Source organism: Alosa alosa, chromosome 13, assembly GCF_017589495.1.
Source record: "Alosa alosa isolate M-15738 ecotype Scorff River chromosome 13, AALO_Geno_1.1, whole genome shotgun sequence".
Classification (NCBI taxonomy): domain Eukaryota; kingdom Metazoa; phylum Chordata; class Actinopteri; order Clupeiformes; family Clupeidae; genus Alosa; species Alosa alosa.
This window is the reverse complement of record NC_063201.1, coordinates 1,645,144-1,660,179: the sequence shown is the minus strand read 5'-3', so window position 1 is coordinate 1,660,179 and position 15,036 is coordinate 1,645,144. Positions and strand designations below refer to the sequence as shown.

The following is a 15,036-nucleotide window of genomic DNA, read 5'->3' as shown; positions in this document are numbered from 1 at the left end:
CAAGATTTGGGAAAGATTCTTAAAAGAGTCTTTTAACTAATGCCCCCATTCAAGCATTACTCAAAATCTTGTCGAAGTTGTTTGGTGTAAGGCCATAAATGGGACACATTACTGTGAGACTCGCATGCATTTAATGAAACATGTTGTGTGGGTGCAATGTTAAAATGGTACAAATGGTGATGCCATATGTATGTATTAATTGTGAAGGTGTTATATTAGGGGGGGGGGGGGGATTACATGTAAGAACATTTTGTAAACACTGGAACATATGGCCCTGAATATAAAGCTGCAGCAAGGTTTGTGCTTTTCACACAGTCTAGCTGTGTTGCCTGAGCATTTTATTTAGATTTCATTCAATTTAATGTCTGGCACTTCAGCATAGTCATGTGTTGGCTTTTAACATCAAGTCGCCATAATAGCAGACATTGTCTGGGATGTCTTGGAGGGTTTAATCTGGGAAATTCCATTTTCTAAGGCTGGAGGGTTTCATTTGCACCAAAATAAACATTTGGCATAATCGCATCATGGGAAACAAACAGGTTTGCTTCAAAGGATGGTCTGAGACTGCAGAAGTTGAGTGTTGAGAGTCTGAACCTGAGTGTGTTGTCTGCCTTGGAAGATATGGTAGGCTACCAAAGATTCCTGATTTATTTAATTGTGAATACATATAGGACTCATGATAACACAAAAAAAACCTGGCTAGATTCTAGATGAAAATAGTCTCCTGGATAAAAAATGCTACATGGTCTATATTCAAATGGTTTGTTTAATCAATAATCAGGCTGTTTTATTTGCAGTAGCCTTAATATGGAGTAGGACAGTGTTTGTAAAGCCTTTTCTCAGGTCAAATATTGTAGAAAAGCCCATATAGGCTTAAGCTAACATCTTCTGAGCCACATATCAGTCTGTGTTAACTAAAACAAATGTGGCAGCAGTAAGCCTACCTGAAAACTGTTTTTGAGGTAGGCCCTAGGCCTAGGCTAGGCACTGTCATGGAAAGACAAAAGGCGAGTTCATTGCCGTGTATCCTTCATCCAAACTGATTTATGCAAAGTCAATGGCTTTAATGTAAATTTAAAAAGATAAGGCACATATTTGGCAACAGGCGCCAACAACGACACATTTCACCGGGGAAATAGTCAAAACTTCCTACAGCCATGCTCTCATGGCATGCACTTTTACCTTGCATGATTCCAGGGGGTTAATGAGACGAGTTCCGCTTGTTACCGGACGCGCTTCATGCCGTCACATCAGAGCCCGTTGGTCACATGCGCCACAGATGCTCTCAGTTGTTTAGTTTCATTTCCGCATTTGGGGAATGACAAAGTATTGGCCGTTCGCGGTACTGTTCTGAGATATATTGAGAGCCAGTTGAAATTTAAATCAACCCGGGTTGAAAATAGATCTTAGTAATATCGTGTTTTTATCTTGAGCATTCTTTCGACGATTTTAGCATGACTAATCATAACTCCTAATACTGTGGGCTGATCCCGTACGAAGGAAAACTGGAAGTGTGTGACGTTAACCTCTCATTGTAGCAACCTTTCCCTCTACAATCTTCTTGATAGTAGGCCTATCTTCTTCACTACGGTGCAACAAAATAATTCAGGTATGACTGTAATTCGGTTTACACTAAGTACGCATCAAAGCTATGCTAAAAGAGTTGCAAGATGGCAGACGCAACTATTGTTAACCTGACACCTGTGCAAGAATGAATTACTGGGCTACCCTATCTCTCTTCAAACTATCCTGTTTATAGCCTAGTCTACTTCAACTAACGTATTTAACTCTGCGATTTAGGCTATTTGTTGTAAATATGAGTGTTTATTTGGGCGATTAACATGGGGGAAAGATATGACATGATTGTGGCTTCCTGTTCTTTCAACGTTATTTTTCCATGACCTTATTTAGAAACATGTCCCTGGTCGTGGCGATCACATTTCAGTTGATGTTATTGATGGTTGGTGGGCGAGCGGACAGTAATACGAAGAACTGCAAGCTGGGCACGGGCGCGGATGAGCGTGCCGCTCTTAACCTTCTTGAGCCTCTCACAAATAAAACGTAAGACATGTGTGGCTTGTTAGATGATCTCGATATGTACGAAATAATTTGTTTTCCCCAATTTTTTCACCTACACTCGTAATATAAAGTAAATTAATGTTTGCTTTAGGTATACTGGTATACACAACATTCGCAATGAAAGCTACACCTACCAGTTCCAGGTGTGTGGAGATGTAGGTGGGGTGAAAGGTGGTGGAGTTGTTCAGATTGATGCCAAAGGGAAAAAAGTTTTGATTGGTTCCTACAATGCCACACAGGCCATTTCAGGAAGTGAGTATGTCTTCATCAACATGCAACTACTTCATACATACAAATACATACTGCTATACATACTGTAAAATTACATTTTTTGTTTTGTTCTTCAGTGATATATTCCGCTTGCAGATATACAAATCTGAACCTAGGTTTACACTAGTTGGTCACAGGTTGTCTTCTTCCTCAGTGTCTGTTAGTCTTCTTCTGTAAAGTAGTACTTTCCCTTCATTGTATGACACTAACAAACAGTAGCCTACTTTCAGCTGACCATATGTGAACAGTCGGAGCGATATGCTGACATATGGCATAGGTGGTATGGAAGTCCATCATTAACAGTCTCGTGTGCATTTGCTTAACTGGTGTTTTGGAAGAAGTGCAAGTGACTGTCAAAGGAGGAAGTAGATCACCCATCACTAAGAGAGCATCTTAAACCACCCCCAAACCATTATAAATTTCACCCACCATTCAGGGACCATCTTAAACTATAATTTATTGATTTAGCAGATGCTTTTATCCAAAGCAACTTACAGAAAGAGAATAACATTCAAGCTACAGTACAGGGGAGACCTTAGCTAGGAATTACCGGTACTACTGCATCAGTCAATACTATTACTAGAGGATAAGAGTGCATCCAGCTACACTGGCTACCTATGGCGGCCCGCATCAAATTCAAGTCTCTAACGCTTGCCTACAAAGTAGTCTCCGGTTCTGCTCCCACCTACTTGAATGCCCTCATACAGACTTACACTACCTCCAGACCGCTCGCGCTCCTCTGATGAGCGGCGTCTAGCTCTACCACCCGGTGCGCTCTCAAGCCAATCAAACTTTTCTCATCTGTTGTTCCTCGTTGGTGGAACACACTGCCAGTTCCTACAAGGGCAGGGACATCCTTTTCCACTTTCAAAAAACTCCTGAAGACCCAGCTCTTTAGAGAACATCTACTCTCATAGCAACACTTACAACAAGTCTTACTGATCCTAGCACTCACCAGCCGTTTTAAACTGACAAGTAACTGTTAAAAACAGCACTCACCGATGCACTTATTCTTACTGTACTCTAATGTTTTTTTTAAACTGTCCTAAAATTGTGAGAATTGTTCTAACACTTACTGTTTACCATGTTGTTAGTCGCTTTGGTTAAAAAAGCGTCAGCCAAATGTAATGTAATGTAATGTAATGTAATGCAGACAGTTAGCGGTCTTTGAGAGGTTTATTTGGAGGTGGTGCTCCTTTATCCAATAGATCATCATTCAGAGACATAATTATTATAGCCTTTACTGAAAAAATAACTGCATTATTTTATAAAGTAAGTACTTTAAGTATCAGAAAGAAATATTTCCAGGAAATACATTATTTTGGACACTGGAAACTGCATTGTAGTGCATAGTAGCCTACTGTACTTACCTACTTAGGCCACCTTCAGAAATGCAGAATTTTGGACATGAAAATACTAAAATACTGCACTGTAAAAACTGCAGTTATTTTTTGTAAGGGAGGTTATTTGGTAGTAATGGTAAATGCTGCAGATGCACAAATCTACTTAAAACATATTAATTTAGGGCTAATCTAGGGCTAGTTTACAGCATGACATTTGTTGTGCATATTAATAAATTGCACTTAATAACGCATTTTTGTTTTATCTGATTACTCGATTAATCGATTAAATAATCGCTAGAAAACTCGATTCCAAAAAAAATCGATAACTGCGGCCCTAATATCAATTGATGGGTGTCGATCGCCTGATCGAGCCTTAATCCATGACTTGTTTCAGGTTGGAGAAAATACACAGACACTCAGACAGCGTAGAAATTCTGAAAGCGAGAGTGAGCAGAAGACAGCCGGTGAGCGGCCTGATGCGAACGTCATTTCTGTGCTCAATCAGAATTGTTACAGTTGTGGTAACAGTTTTATTCACCACACATCATGTGTCCCCCCATGTCAACCCTATGTTTCAGCATTTCGATTCCTGAATCTGCGCTCGTTTTCATTCTTTACGCGCTGAATTAAGGCAATTAAGGCAGCTATCTGACTACATATTTTTCCCACTCTTTTGTGGGCCGGGTGAAAATAGTGTGCGGGCCGCATCTGGCCCGCGGGCCATATATTGCCCATGTCTGCTACATACCATAAAACCGTGATATTTTCAAATCATACAGTGAAAATCCTATGCAGTTGCAACCCTATGAACCAACATGAACCATCGATGAAGTGAATCTGACTTGTGTTGTGGTGTGTGCGGTGAGCTGACCAAAGCATGGTGTCCATGTTTTTATGCCCGCAGGTGACTGGGTGCTGCTCATCTATGGACTTGGGGAGAAGTACGACCAGCACTGCTCAAATGAGCAAAGGAGAGCCTTGATTATGATCTCCTGCGACCCAAATGTTGTTGCGGTGAGACATTTTTCAATGGTGGGGACTGGGGACTAGGAAACCAGTTTAGTGGTGATTCTAGGCCTGTCAAAATAATCACATTGTTGACTTATGGTAGCCTACAATATATGAACTTGACCTCTAATTCTTGTCATCTACTTCTTGCAGACAATGTCCATTGTATTTACATGATGCGTGTTTGTTTACATAAGATTAATGTCATCATCAGTTAAGCTTTTGTCTTTTCATCTGCTATCTGTGTCAGTGGTAAGTCTCACTAACTATTACCAAACACAAGTTCTAAAACTGATATTTCCGGTCCTTGATTGTGATTGGCTGAATCACGTTCGATGCTGTTGTAAAATCCAGCATAAACATACACCTTGACCGCATTTCGTTCTATATTACTGCGCTACCATAACTTGATACAAAAGTTAAAGAAGCTGCGTCTCTACAACAGCTAAGGGGGGTTTTACTCCACTAGAGCGTCGTGCCTAACAACGCCCCTTAGCTGTTGTAGAATCAGTGTAACCCACGGCCTCTCAGGGCTTATTGCTGAACTCTACCAGCTGGCCCCGGTATTCCACCACACTCTCATTCCGCAGCTTTGAGAGTTTATTGGCAGAAACAGTGTGTGTGTGTGATGACGTGCCTCTAGAGAAGTGTGTCTGTATTATTTTTAATAAGTGGAAACATTTTTATTCATTTAAATCATAAGATATTACTTTCTGAAATTCCGATTCCAATGTCTCAAGATTATTAAGAATTAAAATGTAATTTCTCTTTTAAAGGGTATACTTGTATTTTTGTACTTCTTCATTTCAGTATCATGAAATGGCTTAAAATGACAGCATCATTTATTGCAGTGCTTTCTGGGACAATACATTGGCCAACTAAAAGTACATGATAGACCTAGGTGCTTGACATTTACATCGATAGTCTGGCGTTGTAATTAATTTGCCTCGGGTGTACTGTGGAGTGGGTAAGACTGTTTCATTGGCAGGCTAACACATACCCTAGCACCTGCGAACTCTGCACAGGGTTCCTACGCAGTATGGAAAACCTGGAAAAGTATGGAATTTGATTTTAGTAATTTCCAGGTCTGGATAAGTATGGAAAAAAGAAACAAGGGTATGGAGAAATATTTGTGTTTCCAGACTATTGCATCTACAGTACTAATCACTTCACTCAGGTCACAATGAACCATTCCTACTGTTGTGTAGCTTAAGTTGTTAGTCCACATCAAGATACAATTGAATGGGGGTCCTCAGAAAAAAATCTCTCCCACAAGGGGACCCTGGTACCAAAACCAAATCGAGAACCCCTGTTCTATGCACATGCTCTACACCATTGTGCACTGGTTTGTTTGCGTAGCTCTGCTATTTTCAGCTAAAACGCTAGTAGACTTTTTTGATTTTGTAAAAGTTACCAAGACATGGATACTCTATTATTTGATAAACTGTTATTGCAAACAAATAATACTGTTTACGGTGATTTCTGAGGCCTCTGCCAGCAGTGCACTAGTCTCCAACATATGTAGTATGCTGTATCAAATGTGAGTGCACCTTCCAACTCAGCACTTCCCCAACGAAAAGTATTCAACAAAGTGTTTTCTGAGGGCTAACAAGTTAATAATAAACATTATTATACAGCTAGTCACAATGCTAGTAGAACACTCCATTGCCAATGTCTCGAATATGGTCAGAAAAATCTATCTATTGAAGATTGAAAAATGTGTAGGAACCATGTCTGCAAATAGGACTGAATGAAACGTGTTGAAAACGGTCTCCACTGATAAACATCCACCCCTTTAACTTGATGTATTACAGTTTTTTGGTCAAAGAGACTGTATACTAAATATACACTCTCTTTCAGCAGAAAATGAAAACATATACATTTTCTCTTTTATACACTCTCTCTTTTCATATACTCTCTATCTCAACAACAAAGGAATCAGTCGGAGGGTCTCCATCTCTCTCTCTCTCTAACTCACTCACACACACACACTCTCTCTCTCTCTCTCTCTCTTCTCTCTCTCTCCCTCTCTCACACACTCTATTTCTCCCCGTTTTAATTTCATCCTCCCACTGTAATTCTCAGAGCTCCCTGAAGGTGGTGGTAGAGAACAGGGATCGATCGGAAGACTGCTTCTACCTGTTTGAGATGGACTCCAGTGCTGTGTGTCCCGTGGGGCCATCCAAGCTCAGTGCGGGCTCTGTGCTGCTCATTATGTAGGTATTCCTGTCACACTCGTCTGCTGTGCACAGCCCACCTGACACACACATTATGACTGCAGACTGTAGACACATCACCATGGAGACGCATCACCACAGGAACCAGTTGTGTGACTGGAATGTTCCACTTAATGTGTTCCATTTGTTTTCTCTTGACTCCTCATATGTCTTAAGAGCTGAGGTGGAAATCTCCGGTTTAAGAAACCAGGTCCTACCATGTCTTGTTTATAACTGTGCATGTTAACATGGGCGATTTCCCCAATTAGTTGATCTACCCACCTGATTTTGTGAATGGTTGGAACAAATATATGGTTGTGCTTGAACTTTCTAATGCCAGTTTCCCGCCTCTCTTTGAGGGCTTGGTGTAGTCACACATGTGCTGAGCACTGTGTAGTTGATGTAATCGATGGAGTGATGGAGTATGTAGTTGATGAAGTGATGGAGTGATGGAGTATGTAGTTGATGAAGTGATGAAGTGATGGAGTATGTAATTGAGGGACCACTGTCATGGCACAGGGATTGTCCATGCTGCTTTTGCTCTATTAGCTAATAATCACATGTCCAGACACTGATGGTTTATCACAATGTAATTCTTTTATCTTAAAATAATGGCTTCAGACCCATTTTGATGCCACGCTGACATACAATAATGAGAATAGAGTCTCATGACATTGCTGAAGCACTCCCGTAACATCTGGTATTGCACTGCAACATCATTGTCGTGGGTAGGAGCGTGACCCTTTTGGTTGGTTTGAGATGAATTGTGTACCCCCTTTATGAGTACCCAGTGTGTTGAAAATGGACAAAAAGGGAAATTGGCAAATAGTGTTACTTTAAAGCAGGTAGGCAGAGCAGGAAAAGATAGACAGCGTGTAGAGAAGGTTTCCACAGGGCCAAGACTGGTCAGGAACTATTGTTAACTGTATTAGCATGTTGTTATTAATTGTATTAGCATGTTGTTATTAGCTTTATTAGTATGTTATTATTAACTGTATTAGCATGTTGTTATTAGCTGTATTAGCATGTTATTATTAACTGTATTAGCATGTTGTTATTAGCTGTATTAGCATGTTATTATTAACTGTATTAGCATGTTGATTGTTGCTGTGTTAATGTATCTCCAACTCCCATCCTCTTCTCCTCAGAGCGGTCTGCTGTTTGGCGGTGTATCTGATTGGAGGATTCCTCTACATGCGATTGGTTGTTGGGGCCAAAGGGGTGGAGCAGTTCCCACACTATGCCTTCTGGTCTGAAATTGGCAACCTTTCAGCGGTAAGTTTGTTTGGATGGGGAATTATCCAGCAATCTCAAATGCAACAATATATTTAGGATAAGTTCCGGACAAAATAGTCATTATCAACTGGTTGCAGATACAAAAGAATCACACCACAGGCACTTCAGAGAAAGCAGATAGATAGATACATACATACATACACACACACACACACACACACACACACACACACACACACACACACATTTATTGATCCCCAAGGGGAAATTCAAGGTCTCAGTAGCATACATCACATCACACAGACATCATACACAACATTCACTAATAGCAGAAAAAGTAATAAAAGTATATAATACAAAAAACACAACTAAGCAATAAGGACAGTAGAAGATAAAGAATATACTAAAATACAAATTATACTAAATAACACTAACTCTAAATCAAGTCTAAAACAGTATCCACATAGTGTGCTTAGGGGTGATTAAGCATGATTAAGCAGGAGCATTTAACATAAGAAAACTCTCATCACCATGCATGAATTATGAATGTCCGAACATAAGTCATATGTCGCTCAACCAAACTGACTAAAATACAAGCATCATTTTCACTAAAGAAAAAGAGGAGAAAAGGAAACATCCGAAAACGTATCATCTCTAAGGTAACGATCATACAGGACATGCTTTGCCTCTTATAAAACACGAGGTGCACTAAATAAACACGTGGCCGCATTTTTCGCTTGGAGTTTAACTTTTTTCAATTCGAGGTGCTCAGGTCGCCTCCGCAAATACGCAAAGCACAGCAGGCGCAAAATAAAATGTGAGGTGCTCTGGGCACATAAGCAGCATACCGCAGTGCCAATACGCAACAACATTCAGGGCACCGCACGCAGGGTTCCCACGGTTCAAGGAATTTCTGGAATATCATGACATTTTAGAAAGTCTATTCCAGACATGGAAAGTCAGAGAACTGTATTATTTTGGGGGCAAAGTCATAGCCTGACGAGCCAGACCCGCATGAAGATGTAGCGTCTGGGAACTCACCATTGGCAGTGCTCAATCCGAGGGGCGGGATAAACGGTTGTCTTTCAAATTCCCTCTGCACGCAATAGGATAGTGCTACAACTCATGAGTCCCATGCGGTTTTCCACCAGCGGAGCTAGTTGATCAAACTTTGACCAATTTAAAAAAAAGCTTAAAAAAATTAAAAATAAGAGCAAAAGCAGAAGTGTTGTGTTTAAATTTTTGTTTAGGATACATATGTGACTGTGATGATGATTCAGTCATGGAGTATGACTAAAAATATGTATATATTATATATTAAATAAGTCAGTGATATGAGTTGATGAGCAGCTTTCTTCTGTTTCCCCAGGATGGCTGTGATTTTGTTTGCCGTTCCCGTGGCAACCGTCAGGACCCACCCACACACACGGGTGTGGCAACAGAGCCTCTGGGGGAGGAGCCGGATGAGAGGGATGATCACCTGCTCCCCATGTGACCGCGTGCTATGGAATGCATGTGGAACGGCAATGCTTTGCTGTGACGGCTGTTTTGATTTTGATACCGAAAAAACACAACAGGACTGGCTAGACCGGGTCTCCGAGGGCTAGTATCGCTGAGTGGCTCTCCTTCCTGCTCTGCTGTACGTGTGTTTCCTCATAAGTTGGCCATGGCACTAGTTTGTATCATTTTTCCAAATACGTGTGTGCATTGTTGCAGCCCTAAACCTGATCTCCACCCTGTCACATGACCTCTGCCTTGAAGGGATTTGTTACAGGAAGTGAAAGTCCTCGTCCTAGCCAGGTTTTACTCATCAAAGTAAGAGTTGGAGGTTCTGTCAAGCGAACACTCTGATTAGATTTGTTCTAATCATAATATCCTCATTGATCATTATATCAGTTTTAATAAGACAAACATTCTATGCATCCACATTACGCAGATACACACATTTGCTGATAGCTGACACTTTGAGAGCAAAGTAACGAGAAAATGCACTGATGAAGAGAAGCACTTACGTGAGCACTTGATGCCGTTTCAGGGAGTGTGATATAGCAGACAGGGCTCTGACCAAAAACATTTTTTTTGTTCTTTATTTTACAACCTATTACATTTGTTTTGGTTTGAACAGCTTTGAATATTGTGTAACTTAAATAAATCCATTCTTGTTTTTGTCTGCAAGTTGATAATTATAATTGAAAACAAAGCTGCAGTGTTTCAGTTCAATGTTCACAACATAGTTGCAGGCTAGCAGATTCTAGACATGTTTTTTAAATACTCAAATTTGTCCTATACATTTTCTACAGGATTTAGTTTGCACCAATTATATCCTCAAAACCCCACAATAATGGAAATTAATACATGTATCCCTTCATGTGATTTTGTTAACTTCAACCGTTTTCATACTTTCTGGTAAAAATATAGTTCTTGGCATAATAAAAAGGACATTTTAGGATGTTCTCAAACATAAGAGATATGGGCTAAAAACAATGTTTCTGGTGTGCCCATATGTCTTAATGCCCCGGGATGGCCCTTCTGCAGTGAAGCACAATCACTACTGGATCATATGTCATGTGGATGAACACGGGCTTCCAGGTTTGAGACTCTGTTCTGTGCTCTAGGTCTGAATCCAATCCTGAATTTGAACTGACAGCTTGCAGTTTTTGTGTGCTCATGATTCCTGCAGAGAAAATGTGTGTGCTGTTTTTTTTTTTTGCTTTTGCATTAAAATGAGGTCATGTGAATAAAGTGTGTTTGGATACAATGTCAAGCAAGTTCATGGTGAAGACTGCATTTCGTGTGTGTCATGTTGTCAAGTAATACTTGTTTAATTCAATATGATTTATTTAGATAGCAGCACAAAAAAATAGAAACTCAGTAGGAACTTTACCATTAAGAGGAAGAAACCTTAAGAGACCACACAGAAATAAGAGTTGAGAGTAGTGCTACAACTAATGATTATTTCATAATTTATGAATCTGTCATTTATTTTCTCAATTAACCAATTAGTTGTTTGATTGATAAAATGTCAGGAAATGGGGAAAAAACATGACAATTAATTGATTGATTAAGTGTTGTACCCCTAATTGAGAGTTAGGTCGTACATACTGTATTATGTCCAGTTACCATTTCACAATGTTCCATAATGTCTGGAGGGCTTCAGGAAGATTTCCTTTAAATATCATCAGAGCTTCCAATCTGTCTGCAGAAAGGCACATGTTTTTTATGTGGCAGGTTTGTTTACATGCATTAATAATAAGTAAATTATAGCTAAACCCACCATGGCGGCCTTTTTTTTATGCCAAAACCTGGAACAACCTTCACCTGACATTACTCGGGTTGCGTCTCAGGTGATTTCCTTCTGGAAGATTAGATCTAACACTGCCAGGAAACAGGCCAACACATCCCTCTGGCAGTAAGCCCTCAGTTCTTCAATGTCTGTTTGGATGTCCTCATCCAACTGGAGGTAGTCCCAGTGAAAGTCCTGTGGGCTGTTACCTCCCCTGTGATAATGTCTGATGACCATCACAGCTCTGTTTGACCGAGGCCTTCTCAGCAGCGCAGCGTCTCTGTTCAGGATGTACATATAAGCTTGGGTCTGATAGCAGTACTCGTGGAATTTGATCAACTGAGCCTGGCACTCACCATTCTGTCTTTTGGTGAAGACCTTCCCCACCATGTCGCCAGTCGTGCCTTTGCACTCGATCACAAGCCTCTTGTCTTCCCCTGAGGCTCCAGTGCCGGATATTCCAGAGGATTTCGGAATTTTTGCTAAGAAGTCCAATCTGCCTGTGAGGAAGCCACATTCAACTTTGTTGCCTTTGGTGTAGCGTACCTTCTCCCTATCGGAGCTAATCACACCCAGCCCATGGAAGAACTTCAGACATTCAATCTCATCCGTTTTGTTCTGGTGGAACCTCCCAAACCGGTCCGACCCAGACTCGTCTAGAATGGACTCGTCGAAGTAGTTCATGTTCTCCATATCCTTTGTGTTCACCCTCACACCGTCCGTCACTGTTGGCTTAACGCCCTCATGCACTGAAGCGCTCCAGCCCCTAGTAATGGCTGTGGAGTACATTTCAGGTGTGGAGATGGGTGTGCTTGTATACCTGTCCTGCATCCTGAACCCTTTGCCTGTGCTTGTTGAGTTCCTCTTCCAAATCTCCATCAGTGTTTTTCTGTCGTCATCTTTTTTGGCCTCGAAGAAAATGATCTTTGTGAGCTCAAGAGCATCCCCGCTGTTCATCAGAGCTAAGGCTCTCTTCACTTCCCTGCAGCCCAATCGTGGCGTTATGCAGAACTGGATCTTAAAATTCTCCAGATCGGTAACGATTGATTTAGCATCTCTAATACAAGTCTGTTTTTGCGATTCTTTGATAACCTCAGGACTGAGGACCCCCACTGGAAGCTTGATTCGCAGCAGCTTCAGTAGGTGATGGTAGTCTTTCTCATCTGAAACCAGATCATCTGTTCTGTCAGGTTTTTTACCTGCCACTGCTGGTGCTGTGTTCTTAACTCTTCTCTTAAGTTTGGTTTCCTCTTCCTTTGTGTCTCCTCCCTCTTTCTCGAGACTTCTGTTTTTGATTAGTGCTTTTCCTGGACTGCTCTCACATCCTGCCTTTCCTGCTCTCTGATTGGTCCCCTTGCTTCCTGCTGGCCTTCCTGTACCTGTCTTCTTGTCTCCACCTGAAGGCTGATTTGGGATCCCCTCCACTCTCACCTGCAGAGTGAGCTCAACAAGACCCTCCCCGGTATTCCTAGTCGTTCCGATGTCTATCTCCTTGCTCTCTCCTTTCTGGACTTCATTCGAGGTCCCCTTTCCTCTGCCTCCTGGTAACATCTTGTTCATTTCCATCTTCATCGACTCTTTTCCAATCAGGTAATCTTTTCTGACTCCTTTCTTCTCTCCTGTTTTTTTAGTTTTCTTGTCTACTTGCCCGTGCTTGTCTGTCATCGCTTCGTTTGACTCCTCCCTGTGGACCTTAGACCTGGCCCCTTTTGCACAATCTCTCAGCATGAGGATGTGTCAGCATCCTAATGTGTGACGTAGTACGCAAATGAAAAAGGAAAGACAAACAAAGGTCAACATTTCCAACATTGTGTAAACACTTACATAAGTCTCATTTAACAATTTAAGTATACAGAAGTTTAGTAATTTAATTTAGAAGTTTAGTAATTTAATTTAGTAAACATAAACACATAAAAAATACAGAATCATGTAATATGTGTGTCATTACAGTGTAATCACTCAGACAGACACACATACACATTAACACACCATATTAATTACTTATTAAATATCCATTCCCATTCAAGTCCAACACATTATGTAATGCTACACCTGTTTTCTGTTGTAGCACAGACTAGTGTACTGCAAAGGTTTAACATGGTAGACGATGACATTTTTCATCATTAAAGTTGAAGATATACTCACAGAAGCCTTGTCTCAGTTCCTGATATGTTCACAAGAGCTCATGCAGATCAGGTATGACAACAACCTGAACAACCAGGGTGAACTTGACAGAGACGCTCTAGTTACACCCCTTCCTGAGTCAGATGTGTGAGGCTTTTTATAAACCAAATGGCATGTGTTGTCAGGGCATCAACATTCTCTCTCTCTCTCTCTCTCTCTCTCTCTCTCTCTCTCTCTCTCTCTTTCTCTCTCTGTTTTCATTTGATTCTTTTTTACATTGATACATTTTTTGTAAAAAATTAATTAAAAGACTAGGTATATATATATAGGGTATAAGGTTGGTAAACCTAAGCTAATGTTGGTAAAATGAGTGCCTGTGGTGCAGTTTCAAAAATAGTATCTGTAGGAAGAAAAAGTATACTGTATGTGTTCTGCATCAATTGTTCATAAAATGTGATCTGATCTTCAGCTAAGTCACTAGTAGAGACAAGCACTATTGCTGAAGCTAATAACACAAAGGAAATTATTATTTTGTATTACTTTATCGAAAACACCCATACAACATATAAGTGCTGCTGAAAGTAAGTGAACCCTTGGCAATTAATAACAGGTTGAAGGTTGAGGTTAAAGGATTAGAAGGTCACAGAGGTAAGGAGGAGCAGGGTCATGGAGGGCTTTGAAGGTGAGAAGTAGAATTTTGATTTGGGACAGAACTGGTAGCCAGTGAAGCTGAGAAAGGGGTGATGTGAGCAGATCGCTTGGAATGGGTGAGGAGGAGCTGCAGAGTTGTGAATTTATTGTAGTCTTTGAAGTGATGTAGTGGGGAGGCCAATGAATAGGGAATTGCAATAATCTAGGCGGGACATAATGAAGGAGTGGACCAGGGTTTGTTGTGGTCATTCCACAGCATTTTTGAGTCGACTTTAACTGGGCAACTTCAAAAGGTGGATTTCCTTCTAGTTCAGGGTAATTGTAGCCTCGGAAAACCCAGACATACTTCTGGCAGATTTGGGATTGAGAAGGGTCTGGTGCCAACCAGGCTAGGGAAATTGTCCAGCTGCATCATCCAGTGTTTACTGAGCTTAAATATTGTACTAGCACTTGACCTACGAGCTCTGCCTCTGCAGCTGTGACAGGACAATAAATACATTACGTCACCTTATCAATATTCCATCAGGACACTGACAGGGAGGCTCTCTAACAACTAAAGCTCAGTAAAAAATTGGATGATGCAGCAGGGCAATTATATATATATATATATATATATATATATATATATATATATATATATATATATATATATATATAAAGCCTTGTAAGGTAGACAATCAGATGATGGGTGGTATTTAACTTTTAAAGACATGATAATGAAAAACTGGGAGACTGTTTGGCAGTTTCACCTCGATATATTGTGTAGCCAAGCAAATGTGCTTGTTTCCCACAAGACAAACTTGTTTTGCTAGATTAGTGAAACTAA

At 40.6% G+C, this 15,036-nt stretch overlaps 2 protein-coding genes across 5 annotated transcripts; one reads left to right on the top strand and one right to left on the bottom strand.

Moving 5' to 3' along the window:
• The first annotated feature begins 1,247 nt into the window (after positions 1–1,247).
• m6pr (mannose-6-phosphate receptor (cation dependent)) lies at positions 1,248–10,920 on the top strand. Its single transcript, XM_048261087.1, has 7 exons — positions 1,248–1,609; positions 1,912–2,061; positions 2,171–2,331; positions 4,597–4,706; positions 6,786–6,916; positions 8,065–8,191; positions 9,522–10,920. Exons 2-7 carry the CDS (start codon positions 1,916–1,918, stop codon positions 9,645–9,647), a joined length of 801 nt encoding a protein of 266 aa, XP_048117044.1. The 5' UTR covers positions 1,248–1,609; positions 1,912–1,915; the 3' UTR covers positions 9,648–10,920.
• LOC125305976 lies at positions 10,871–14,793 on the bottom strand. 4 transcript variants are annotated; one of them, XR_007195477.1, is made up of 3 exons: positions 13,581–14,793; positions 11,427–13,180; positions 10,871–11,348 (listed from the first exon to the last, which is right to left on the bottom strand). XR_007195477.1 is itself a non-coding variant. In XM_048261085.1 (3 exons), exon 2 carries the CDS (start codon positions 13,161–13,163, stop codon positions 11,493–11,495), a length of 1,671 nt encoding a protein of 556 aa, XP_048117042.1. In that variant the 5' UTR covers positions 13,164–13,180; positions 13,581–14,793; the 3' UTR covers positions 10,871–11,348; positions 11,471–11,492. The 4 variants fall into 4 exon arrangements, 3 of the variants coding, with proteins under 3 accessions (XP_048117042.1, XP_048117040.1, XP_048117043.1); XM_048261085.1 differs by having other exon boundaries at positions 11,471–13,180; XM_048261086.1 differs by lacking the exon at positions 10,871–11,348 and having other exon boundaries at positions 11,628–11,715; positions 11,792–13,180.
• Positions 14,794–15,036: the final 243 nt, after the last annotated feature.